Source organism: Solanum dulcamara, chromosome 3 (assembly GCF_947179165.1).
Source record: "Solanum dulcamara chromosome 3, daSolDulc1.2, whole genome shotgun sequence".
NCBI lineage: Eukaryota > Viridiplantae > Streptophyta > Magnoliopsida > Solanales > Solanaceae > Solanum > Solanum dulcamara.
Genome location: NC_077239.1, coordinates 16783627 through 16797560, shown reverse-complemented (window position 1 = coordinate 16797560; position 13934 = coordinate 16783627). Strand labels below are relative to the sequence as shown.

The following is a 13934-nucleotide window of genomic DNA, read 5'->3' as shown; positions in this document are numbered from 1 at the left end:
AGTGTTAATGAGAGAAAAAACCCTTTTGAATATGATAAGAGACTTATTTTTGGTCCCTAAACGTTTAAGATTTAGTTGAGAAAATGTGGGAAAAAACGGAATGCCCCTCATTAAAACTTGAAGGACAGTTTCACTAGAGGCCCTTCACGGATCGTGAAGGCATCTGTAAAGAGGTACTAAAAAAAATTCCTAAAGGTCCAGGTCCACAGAACACTTACACGGCGCGTGGAGGGTTCCGTGAAGGTGAGGAGACTTGACTCAGGGGGAGGTTCACAGATGAACTCCACGACTCGTGGTAACCACCACGGTCCATGGAGGGGTCTGTGGACCCTTCTTTGGGAAAGTTTCCAACTTGGCCTCAACTCCACGACTCTCTTCACGACTTGTGGTGCCCACCACGGTCCGTGAATGGTCCCGTGAAAAGGCCCTGGTCTGCAACTTCAATCTTTTTCTGATCTTTTTAGAGTTAGTTTAGGCTATAAACTTCAGGGGTGTTACAATTTTATGACCTAATAATATCTTTATCCTTATAACAACTCTCAAAATCCCTAATTCTCCTTCTCCCAAAGATCAAGAACTTCAAGAACCAATTTCACAAGATCTAAAGGCTCGAAATTCAAGATTCTCTTCAAGAATCCTAAGGTTTTCGATCAAGATTCTGCCCCAAACTTCATTTCCAAGAAATCCATTGAAGGTCTTCTCAAGTTCAAGCTAAAAGGTTTCAAACCCAAAGTTTTTTTCCAAAAATTCCTAAAATTCATGTATGTATGGTTTTAATGAGAGTATCATTTCACTCTCATACCTAAAGTATTTTGATTCTCAAGAATTTTACAAGATTATTATAAGCAAAGCTAGTTCTTTTTCAAAAAAATGAAATTATGATCTTTCTTCATTCATTCATGTTTTCATGGTTTCACTTTGGTTTTAAAACCTTATTATATTGAATTAACATGATTTTATGGTTCATTAAACCTTATAATTCTTAAGCATGAAATTTTACGTGATATGAGCTACAACCTCAATTTATGTTATTTTAAGATATGATTTTTGAGCTTAGTCTCACATATGATTTAGATATATGGACAATTTTTATACTTATGAGCATTAATATGTATGTTTGTGTAATAACCCCAAAGGTCACTTTCGACATTTTTGATAAATTTATCATTTTACCCTCCTGTTAGTTTCTCTGAGCACTTTTGATTGTGTCTGAAAGTTGGTTTTTCTAAATCTTGTGAAAAGTTGAGGCTTTGCTAGAGAAATGAGTTTTAAAGGCTCAAGTTGACAAATTTTGAGTTTCGGAGTCATTTGGAGTTTCAAGTCTCAGAATGAAATTTTGTTGATTCCGTTAGTTCCAAAATATAGAAATTGGTTTAGGGGAGTTGTCAGAATAAGATTTGGAGTTGAAACATGGATTTTAGGTCCGAAGTTGAAAATTGAGTTAAAGTTTGATCTAAGTTTGACTTTGGTCAGTATTTGGGATTCGGGTGCTCGAATTGGATTTCTGATAGTTCCAATGATTTTGGGGAGTGATTCTAACGCTAGAAATGACTTCATTGTAATTTTTAGAGGTTCTTAAGGTATTTTAAGTGTCGAAACTAGTTTAGTTGTGACTTATCATATTTCATGTCAAGAAGACCTCAAATTCAAATTTCGATGATTCCATTGAGTCCAGAACGTTAAATTTAGTAGGGTTGCATATATGGTTTGTGTTTACGGGGTTCTGAACTAATCCCGAGGGTCTATTTCGTGACTTTGAGACTTGTTAAAAATCTACTATCTGGTACCTGGGAAATCCTTCTCCGCATTTGCGAGGCCTTCTCTGCATTCACGGAAGTTAATGGTTTCCTTTTTCGCATTCGCGAAGGCAAGGCGTTCGCTAAGGCAATGCCGCATTCGCGGAGGATTAACTGATACTCCTCTGCATTCGCGGTGATTGTGCCATATTCGCGGATAGTTGTTTCTGCTGCCTCCACGTTCACGGAGTAAGTTGTTCACGTTCGCGGAGGGAAATTTCCATCTGAACAGTGTTAGTTTTCCCAAGGTTAGGGTTTAAGTCATTGTCTACCATTTTTGAGTTTCCAAGCTTGGGATATGCGAATTAAAAGGGATTTCTTCTGGGAAAACATTGGGTAAGCTATTTTAAGCTATTATCATGATTATCCATTACTTAAATTGGATTTTTAAATATGAAATTGGTGATTTGAGTATGAGGAATTGGAGTTTTTCAAGAACAATGCAATTTTTTTTATTGATTGTGAACTCATTTTAACCTCGTTTTTGAAATGGTTTTCACCATTAGATTCTTGACTAGTTGAAGAATGGTTTCATCAAAAAATATTCAAATTTCTAGTTTGTTTTTTGACATGGGATTTTTGATCATTTTACTCTTTTTATTTGAATTGCTTGATATTTATATCAATGGCTTCGAAATGTGATTGTGAGTCTATATTTGATAAGATTGTGGTGAATTGGAGTATAGACGGAGAGGAAAAACTTTGGTTTTGGATTTTTTGTAACTTTGGGCTAAGGCAAGTGGCATTCTAACCTTTATTAAGTATGTTGAACCTTGTATTTTTCTATGTGAGTGGATTAGTGTGTATTGGGTTATTACATTTAGTTGAATTATATGATTTGAAATGTGACAATGGAATCTCGGATATGGGTAATTTTCTAAATGTTGTGAATTACGAGATATTGATTCATTGTGTGATTGTGAGCTATATGACATCATATGTGAACATTCATCCTATTTCAGTCATTACTTGTACATATGCTTATTTGTGATGGCTGAGAAATGATATGAGTGAGATACTGGATATTAGGATCGAGGTTTCTATCGGTCGAGGTCTTTTCCGATAAATATTATGGCCAATGTCTCTTTCGAAAGATATTGGTCGGGTCTCTTATGACAATGATGATTGATACATGGTTTATATGAGGCCCCCATGGGTTCCGGTCTGATGTAATCAGCGAATGTGTATGGTAGGACAGACATGCATCACGATTATTCGACTTTGCATTTGCATTTTTGTCATCCTGTGACTATTTACGATTGAAATTTCCTGTGTATCCCAAGTATGGTGATGAGAATATATATGTGCTTTCTTTTTGTGGATTGTCTAGTATTTTCAGATAATTGTTGTATAAACTGTATAGACTGAGTTGTCTGAGTGCATGTGTGTAGTTGGGGAGGATTGTGTTTGGGATGTCAGGAGTACGTGTGTTTCACATTGCTTTACTTAGGGTTTAGTTTTCATTTTGCTAAGTATCATGTTGTTGGTGCTCACCCCTTACTTCTACATCTATGTAGGATTTGATCCCGGTATCTTGTGTTCTTAGTACTTTCGTTGATCGGGCCAAGCTTCTGGATGTGTGAGTGGTAGTAGCTTGTCTTCTTCGGCAGACTCTCGTCTCCCATTTATCTTATGTTTAGTTCTATTTGAGAACTGAGACATTTAGACTTGTATCTTTTCATTTCTATTGAGATAGTGACTTGTACATGTGACACCAAGTCTTGGGTGAATTTTATTTCCTCTTATCCTATTTATATCATACTAGACTTTACATTTTCGCATTTATTTTCGCTTATTTTGTATTGTTCAGACTCTTAGATTGACTCGCCTTGGTGGGTTAGGCGAGTTCTATAACATCCGATTTTGGATCGTGACATTATGTTATTTTAGAAGGACTATTTAGCACCAAGTGGACTTTAGGAATGCAGATTCTATTTAGCGTACGTGGACCTTTAGTAGCAATCCCTAAGTCCTATAATTATATGCCACCATAAGACTTGATTATACCGCTTTGTCGGAAAATTCCATATGGCCATGAGAAGTACAAACTAGTGGATCCACATAGATATGATATGGTCCTATGCCTTGGCAAGGTCTAAGGCAACCCGTCCAATTGGGTTAGCTGTTGGACATCATGAGCTCATATGGTGTATGTCGGTTATAAGAAATTTTCAAGTTATGTATTTTTATGACATGATCTTAACTCTATATGATTCATTTTAAGTATGTTAATTTATGCATATGATTATGCAAGGTTACTGATTTAGACTCACCTTGATTTATATGCTTTTGAAAAAAATAATTTAAATTGATATGTATGCATGGACTCCAAATGTTTCTTTTATGTTCCTTTATTATGATTATGATTTTAGAAACCTTGTTTCACAGTTCCTCCATATGTTATCTTGTATGGGTATGTTGGTGTCCTTGCATACTCAGTACATTCCACGTACTGACACATACTTTTCTCTACACGACATCCTTTTATGATGTAGATTTTGGTGCCCGTTCTAAGACTCGTGATTAGCGAAGTTATAGCAGTTCTGGACAATTTTTGGTGAGCCCTCTTCATTTGGAGACTCCAAAGGACTTAGCTAGTAGCACCTCTTTTATATTGTTATTGCACTTTTGAGGTAGCTGAGGATCATGTTCCGACATACTTATTCTTTCATTCTAAGACAGTAAAAACTTATTTCAAACATTAGTGTTCAGGTCATGGATTTTCTTTTGTTACACATCTAGCTTTTGTTTTAGTTTTCTTACGATATAGTTTGATATGTTATGTGAAGGGTTAGCTTAAAATCACTCGTGATTTCAAATATTGTATCTCGCCTAGGGTGTAGACTCGAATCATGACACACAACCCTTGTTGGTGCGAACCAACTCACTAGTAGAGAATAAGAGAAAAGTAAAAATAAAATATAAACACACATACATATACATATATACTTGATGCATGTAATATTATTAGCATTAGATTTGTGATAAATTTTAATTTTTTTTTATTGATTTATAATATTGATGAATTTAAATAAAAATTTATAAATATTTAGTATTAGAGGTTCTTTATAATATACATTCATTTGATATTGGTGTTTGAATTGATTTTTTTAAAAAAGTAATTTATAAATTAAGGGACCGTTTGGTGTGAAGGATAATATCAAATAGTCCTAAGATAAAATTTGTAGTGTCACTCAAATTGTTGTTTGGTTGATAAGTTTGGAATAACTTATCCCGAAATTAATAATTAGTACTAAAATAAGTTATCCCTTTTCTTGGGTGGTATAATAATCCAAGATAACTTATCTTAGGATAAAATAAGTAATATGACAAATATATACCTTTAAATCCTTTTTATACGTCATTTTTCACATTCATGTATATTCACATTATTTTAATACCATGTATAATAATATTCACAACCTTCACTACTTCTTATTTTTATTATACTTCTTCATATTTTTCTATTAAAAAACTACACTATTTAAATATAATTTTTTTATGAATTTATTTGACTAATTTTATGTTTATTAAATTTTGTTTTCTCTATTACTGAATTACATATTTTTAGTTATATATTCTTTTAGTCACTTGAACGCTTGTATTTTATATATCAATTAATTGAAGATAACTTTAATATTTTACAATTTAAGAGTGATATAAATAATATATCCTCTTTTTACTTTAATAAACTTAAGATATAAGTTCTATTTTAAGCTAAATATGATGAAATTTAAGCTATCTTAAGCTATACACAGAAAAATATTTAAGCTAAATAAGATGAAAACTTTATTTTAAAGAATGAATAACTAAAATTTGCAAAGAAAATATTAAAAAAATTAAATAAAATAAAGAGTATTTTTGTAAAACAAACAACTTGATCTTAAAATTTAAGTAATGCATATTATTTTGAATACAACAAACCAAACAATCAATAAGAATTAATCTCATGATAACTTATTTCATCATAACTAATCCCAACATAATTTATCCATTATAACTAATTTCATCATAACTTGTACTCGAACCAAACGATTTCTAATAAGCATAAGTTGGTTATACCTTTTAACTTTTAACTTTTAACTTATTTTTATATTTTGACTTTTAACTTATTTTTTATTTTTCCTAAAACAAACTGCTTAATCTTTTTTTTTTTGTCTTTTTCAAACATTTTCAAAAAAAAAATTTCTGCTTAAAATAAATCAATCCACCTGTAAAAAGAAAGAAAAATCCATTAAAATTGAAAGGATATACTTACTACAACATACAAATAAATTATAGGTTGCATATCGATAAAAAGCATTTCCGTCTCAAAATCGGATAATTTTTTTCTTGGCAAGTTAAGGGTTTCAAATTGGATTTGGTACCACCGCAATCCACTTGCTTGACCTAGTTTTGTCAGCAAGTACGCCGGCGCCGGCGATCTCAGATAATCATTTCTCGGTGTCATCGGAAATTATGGACGATCTCCCTATACACAAGATTCAAATCTCCGGTACCTCTCTAGCCTCTGTCCTCCACCGTTTCTTCTCATCCTCCGGTGACATCCACGGTCTACTCTTCGGCCATGTGTCATTCTCCACCACCATCTCTCTCTCCGATGACCTCACGTCCAATTTCTCCACCGTAACCACCGCGGACTCCGCCTCATGTTCCGCCGCCGATGGCCCAACTCTTACCGCCACTATCACCGATTTCCTCTCCATCCCTTCCCACTTTCCCCTCCCTTTACAGCATAAACACCGTGAGGACCCTTGCTCCGTCCTTCTAGGGTGGTTTTCCGGTCGCAGGAAAACCCCTTTGAGACCCTCTTTGAAGGATTCTACTACTACCCTTTATCTGTCTTCCTCTGCTTCTCACTCTTTTACTCCTCAAAATTCTCCGTATCAACTTTCTCTGCCACCATCTCTGTTCCTTCTGTTATCGACGCCGTTTCAGGAACAACTGATTCATACCCATGAGTACAAAGTTTTCCAATACCGAATTTCCACTGATTCATTCGACCCCAAAAGTCTAGATATTATCAATATCGGTCCATCGTTTCGATCCCATTATGGTTCTTTCAGTCCTATTTCCCCATTCCCTTCAATGACATGTGACTTGAGGGGACCTAATGCAATGGCAGAGGATGAAAAGGTGGAAACCTTGGTTGGTATTAAGAGGGGTTTGAAGGATCAGAAGGAATTGGATTTGTGTGCTGAGGGTTTTGAAATTGGGAGATTGAGCAAGTTGATGGGCTCAGATTCGTCAAATTATACTGCTGAATTGGAGCATTTATATGATAAAATGCTTCTTAAACTTGATAGTTTGGCTAGATTGGTGGAAAAGAGCTCTGCGAAGGTTCTTGAACAGGTATGATTGGATAAAGCGGGAGTATTTACATTTCGATTTTTTGTTGTATATAGATTTTGTGAACCGCCCTCGACTGTGTGTGATTACACCGGCTATGTTGTTGTATAGATTTTGTGGACCACAACTAGCTTGGGAAACATAATTGTCGTCGTTCTATTTATTTGGATATTGATGGTTTGAACTATATATTCACACTGATTTGAAATTCTGGCAGGAAAACCATAATATGAAATTAAGGTACAAAGTTGCAGGCTTGGAATGAACTTTGATAATTCACTCGGAATTTCTCCTTTTGTAAGGTAAAAATCCGTCCTTCTCATGCACATATGTGATTTTCAGGTGATAACAACTGTTTGCCATGTTAATAAATATTGCGATTGTCTCATGTGCGTAAATTTCCCTGTCTTGTGCACAGAGCGTTAATGCATTATGATATTCTTTGTTTCACTGTGTTTCCTTATGCATTTGGTAGTGATGGTTGATTCCTTGGCCTATCTTGCAGCCTTACCTGTCACACGGTTAACTTTTATTGGTTTCCATCAGCAATTTAATATAAGGATTTGGGTTACCCAAAACTGTATTTGCAAATTACGTAGGCGGAACCCATCGGTAGCCCCCTGAAGTTGGTACTAGCTTTCACTTAAACACCTCAATTAGGCATTGTTCATTTTAAACACTTCAAGTAGGGTCCCAATATGTCATTTTGACATTTGTTTTTACAATTGACAACAATATATACCGTTTGTGTGTTACACTCGCAAATGACGTGTAAAATGTCGAATTAAATGAAATCTTTTGTCATTTGTCCCTGAAATAATTCTTAAACAATGAATTTTCAGTAAAACAAAAAGTGACCAGTGAATCGGTGACACGTGGCATTTTTGCCCAAATAATTACAAAAAAGGAATTAACCACTTCTAAAAAATCTATGTTGCAGAAAACTCCCACCCATTCATCCGCCTCTGACCCCTATAGTCTTCTCCAATCAAACCCACCCCCCTTCGTCTTCTCCGCCATACGCAAACAATCTTTATCTTTTATAGAGAAACTTTTCATGATTGTGTCTATTAAATACTCATCCTTATAAATTAAGCATTTGGTTAAATCTAATGTATTTGAGTGAGAGATAATTCTTGTTCCATATCCAAAGTGGAGTAAAAAAGAAATTTGAGGAAGTTATGACCAAATAAAAAAAGGGATCTAAGGGAAGAGGGTAATAAGGGAACGACCCTGATTTAACTACAAAATTCAGCACCAATTTGTCCATCAATTTGATGTTGGCCTTCCTCATTGAGATTTCACGGCACCCGATGAGAGGTTAGGGTGACTTGAGCAGAAATCGACACAAAGTAGAGAAAGTTTAGCTAGCTATGGTGCACACTGGTTTCTATGGGTTGTTTGAAGATTGCGGGGGAAGAGATCCTTACCTATCAAAGCCAGCGCACTCACTCTGATCCCTGCGCTGTCCTTCCCCATCAGAGATCCACTGAGTTTCCTAATCGAGTTGATGGTGGAGTTGTGGATGTCTCTTGAATGTGGATTAATTTCCACTTTCCCTTTTCTTGTCTTTTCATTTTGTCCTTGTGGGCTTTATTTTTTTGTATATTTTGTGTTTTCTAGTTAATGAGCTACTCTGGCCTTGTACATATTTCTCTTGTATTAAATAAATTGGGCCAGCTGGCCCTTTTACAAAAATAAAATAAAATAAAATTTGACCTCAAATCTAATCCTCATGGATTTGTGTATCCAACTCTAAAATCTCTCTCAACACTTTTCACCATGGAAGTAGTTTAAGTTTTGGAAATGGTGGCTGAAAAAGGGGGAAAAAGGAAATAAAAGAAAATAACAATTAGCTAAATAAGCCTCTCACGTGCGGTTAATGAAGGAATTACACTCACTATGCCATGTCAGCAAAAAGTTTCAAAATTACACAGCGTAACCCTACTTGAGGTGTTTAAAATGAACAAGGCATACTTATGGTGTCTAAGTGAAAGTTGGTGCCAACTTTTGTACTTTGTTTGGATGGTTGTTACATATTGTTTCCTAGTGTATTGTATTGTATTGTGTTGTATTGTATCGTACTGGATTGTTTTAATGAATACATTGTTTGGATATGTTTTATTATCCTCCATCGTTACATAATGTCACACATCTATGATTTGAATAATAAACTTGCAAGAAAAGTAGGGTACGGGGTAGAGCTACTATGAAGAGGTAGGATAAAAGATAAAATATAATTATTAAATAATAAATAAAAACAAAATGAGAAAAAAATATTAAGGTATACACCAAATCGGTTGTTATATAAAATGGGTCTTTTCGTCATTACCTAACGATGGATTTAAACGATACGATACAATATAATTTAAGTAACAATCAAAACAAACATTGTATTTAAACTAACAATACAATACAATACAACGGGTAACAACCATCCAAACAAGGTGTTAGGGGCTTCCAATGGGTTCCGCCAATTATGTATGTTCCTTTTAGGTGTTGCATCATGCATTTATATACTGTGCAAATATGGCATATACATTTGATTGCCTCCAGAATAAAGCAGTAGTTAGCTTCAAGAGAGATGCTAATTGATGACTTAAAATCTATGTTGCTCGGACTCTTCAAAAATGGCAATGGGTGCGTGTCGGATTCTCCAAAAGTGGTGTATTTTTTGAGAATCCGACACAGGTGCGGCATCGAAAGTGAAGAGTCTTCGCAACTTAGTTTAAAATGGGAAAAAAGAAAGGAAAATATGACAACTCCAAATTCCTTAGGATTCCAGTCCATCTCCCATTGTAGAAGAATATTAGTTGGTGGCAGCTAATGGACTAAGGGCTCCACAATTGCTAACTAACAACAACATACCAGGGTGATCCCACAAGTGGGTCTGGGGAGGTTGGTAGGTGTACAAAAACCTTACCCTATCTTTGTGTTTAGAGATATTGTTTCTGATAGACCCTCGACTCAAGAATTTTTTTTTTTTAAAAAGCTATGCCTAAAGTATTGTTGTTGTTGTTGTATGCCTAAAATATTGAAGAAAGAAAAGTACCGACAACAAAAATAGTAAAGATAACCTAAGTAAAAGTACCACGATTGCTAATCATGGGTGCATATTTGGGTGTTTACTAGTTCGGTCTAATTGTATTGTAAGGATCCTTTGAGGCTATTTTGGACCTTGTTTATTATTTCATAGACCTAGTATAAATATCCTTGTTTCCTCCTTCCGAAGGTTTAAGCTTTGATGAATGATGTCTCTTTGAGTGTTGCACAGTCTTGTTTGCTTATATTAGGGTCAGCTTGGTTCTCTTCTTTAACTTCATTGAATTATTACCATAGTTAGGTAATGCTTAATTTGAACGCTAATTTAATTGGTGTTTAATTATCTTTTAAATGTTATTGATGTGAATTGATTGCATTCTTACTTGATTTGTCCCTTCTTTGCTAGCTATCTTGGGTAGTGATTGTCATTGTGTTTCTAAGTGTCCAACTTATTTCATAGTTATGTGCTTGATACTTCTAACCCCCACTTGTGGGATTGTATTGGTTGTGCTTGATACTTCTAACCCTTACCCCTATTCCACATATTTCTTTACATGTTTTTCATCCGATCTTCATAATGTTCTTGGGGTTTGGTTAAATTCATAACCCGTTCTTTGCATCTTCCTGGGTCGAGAGTTACCACTAACTCAGTGGAGTGATGAAGGAAATAAGAGGCTCATACAACTGATTTCATCTTGATATATAACTATATCAATTTTTTCATCCAAGTAGTATTGCTTCATTGGTTGATAATTGCTAGAGAGTCCAGACTATCATGGACTCATCATAGTGGATTTAAAAGTAGACTGCACTGGAATGTAGGATGGTTTGTGTGTAACTCACTGCATTCTCTTCTCAAGGAAATGGACACACATGTAATTCTGTGTTCCAAGCTTCTTTTTTTCGTTGTGGAATATTCAGTATTATATGCTATGCAGTTATTGCTGTCTTACTAAATTGCAATAGATATTCCGTCATCCTCCTTGCCCCTCTGCTCATTATCTAAGTTATCTATTTGATGCCCCCATTAAGGCATTAACTTTGTAATGCCTAATAGGGAACTGGATCATAGTTCTTTATATTCTAGGGTAGGAGGTGTTGCAGGCAGATGCCCAATACAGGCTTCCTTGAACTAGTAGAAACTGGTGATCCCCTTACTATAGATGCTAAAGAAACACACTATAATTTTGTTAATGATGGGGACCAAAGAGGAAGAAATGCCTTATAAGGCAATCGACCAAATAGAGTCTTGGGGACCTCAAATCAGGAGGAAAAAGATTGATCAATTGCATAGTTTGAAATTGAATGGTTTGCCATCTCTTCTTGTGGAGAAATGCATGTTGTCCGTTTCTCTAGTCGCATTATGAAGTCCAGAGTACCCTACTAGCTATGCACTCTGCATGAACCAACATATATTTAGGTTGATGAATTATGAGAAGCATAACGTTTTCTTGCTCTCATGGCTGCTTGAAGGGAAGGAAGAACCCTGTTTATCTTTTATCTGAAATACTCTATTTTTTGTCTTAATCACAGATACTGATTAAGACTACAGGTACTGATGAAGCCTTTAAATAGAATTGGTGTTTGTAGGTGTGTGCAGTTTTGATGAACTGAGTTGAAGATCGTCACTACTTTTTCTGCCATTCCTCAATGTATTTCTAGCTATGTAAGTTTTACCTCGTTTGTATTAAAAGACGGCCTTCTTTGTTCATATTCCCCAATTGGTTAAAATTTTTGCTTAGTTTTGGATTGAATCTCCACGACAAATGTCTTGGACTTCTTATATACATTTGTACTTGTTCTATTACGAACATTGTTGTTATCCTTATGGCTCCAAGAGCAATCAGAATAGCAAGGGAATGCTGCAGTTGCTTCCTGAGGGAGATTCTGGTGTTGAAAAAACAATCCTATTCTCGAGTTCAAATTTTGTTGCAAATGAAAATCTGATATTTCAGTGACGAAGCATATATGTGCGGGTCTCATAATCCATCGAATTTTGAACCATTGATGTTTGCCCTGACTAGAATTTCTCTGTTAAAGACAGGAACATTTCTGTGAGATTGATTATTGCTTTGCGTTGTTTTATTGAACTTCTTGCCTTACCCTTGAAGAAAAAATAACATTAATAATCTAGTTGGACAAGTATTTTAGAGGGGAAAAAGAAAAAATAAAGCAAGAAATAAATAGGTTAGAAATTTGAGAACCTCTCTTGACATTTTCTTTTGGGTCCAAGTCCCAACACACACTTTGATATGAGTTTTACTTAAAAATAATAAGTAGAAGTATGTTTCAGCCAACTTTCTACAAAGCCGCAATTACACGTTTTCTGCCTAATCAGCACATAGTAACTACAATCAAAAGCACGCCATTATTACTTACAGTTTTGTGTATGAGTTTTGCACAAAAACATAGTTGATAACTTAGATAGGGCCGCGGGAACGCAAGCCTCCGCCTATTAATATCGTCTGAATACATATTTTACTGTTTGATGTGATCACCAATTATTGGTTATCATTTGTATAAGTCAATCTGGGGCATCTTAAATATTTAAGAAAATAATTAAATGACAATTTCATCTAAAATAAAATATTTTAAATATTAAAAAAAGCGGATGACATTTCAAAGGATTTTCATGATTTTATAATAAATAATTAAGAATAAATTAATCTTATTTGATATTTCTATTCTTTCAGTTTTCGAGAAATTGTGCTATATATAATATATAATATTCCCTCGAATTTAGTTTATTTGTCTTTTTAGTCTGTTTTAAAAAAATGTCTATTTCTTTTTTTTTTTTGGATAATTTTTTAGTTTCAACATTCCGCATGACATTTTTAAGGTCACAAGATAAAAAAAATCTTTTTTAATTTTTTAAATCTTATGTCAGATCAAAATCGGACAAATAAATTAAAATAGAGAGATATTAACATATAAGTTTCAACTAACATCTTGATTTTGCACAAATAATTATCTAGCGTAAATTAGATGAAGCTTATGGAGTTTTTTCTATTACAACTGAAAATGTTCCAATAGAGAAGGATTTGTAAACAATTTTTTAGTTGATTTCAATGTCACAAGATTTAAGGAAATTAATATGAAAGAAAATATAGTCAAGTTATATAGTTCAAATAGAAAATGATTCATGGTAAAAATTTAATCGACTTTAAAGTTATAAATATTATATTTTAGTTCAAAGAAAATATTTAATAATTTGTTTTGGTTATTTTAGAGTTTTAACTATTAGAAAAATAGCAATGATGAATCAAGAACATTGATGTAAAGACTAAACAAATTACAAAGAAACCCATAAGGACTTTCAAAATTTAAGAAAATAGCAATAGGTGTATAATTGAAAGGACAATTTTCTTATGAACATCATAACAATAAAAACATATTCAATATATAATATCACAAAGTGAAGTCCGAAAAAGATAAAGTGTACGAAAATCTTACTCCTACCTTGGAGATAGAAAATTTGTTTTCCGTTAGATCCTCATCTCAAGGGGAAAAAATCGATAATAGAAGTACAAAAAAAACAACAGATAATAATCAAACTCAAAGGACAAAAAACTACAAGCGTAATACCACTAATAATAGGACTAATAGTACATAAGAATAAGCGAGACAATGCTAACTTAATTATCCAACTAACCTTCAAATAATCAATGTCCTCGGAAGTTGAAGTTGCATCATGTCCTATCTAACCACCTAATACTTTTTTGACCCTACTTCTACTCTCTTGAAATC

The 13934-nt window shown here is 34.1% G+C and overlaps 1 protein-coding gene across 3 annotated transcripts; it reads left to right on the top strand.

Moving 5' to 3' along the window:
• Nucleotides 1-6076: 6076 nt before the first annotated feature.
• Nucleotides 6077-11947, top strand: LOC129882446 (uncharacterized). Of its 3 annotated transcripts, none has more exons than XM_055956740.1 (3): nt 6077-7148; nt 7363-7447; nt 11778-11947. In XM_055956740.1, exons 1-2 carry the CDS (start codon nt 6255-6257, stop codon nt 7408-7410), a joined length of 942 nt encoding a protein of 313 aa, XP_055812715.1. In that variant the 5' UTR covers nt 6077-6254; the 3' UTR covers nt 7411-7447; nt 11778-11947. The 3 variants fall into 3 exon arrangements, with proteins under 3 accessions (XP_055812715.1, XP_055812714.1, XP_055812713.1); XM_055956739.1 differs by having other exon boundaries at nt 11763-11947; XM_055956738.1 differs by having other exon boundaries at nt 11721-11947.
• The last annotated feature ends 1987 nt before the right edge of the window (nt 11948-13934 follow it).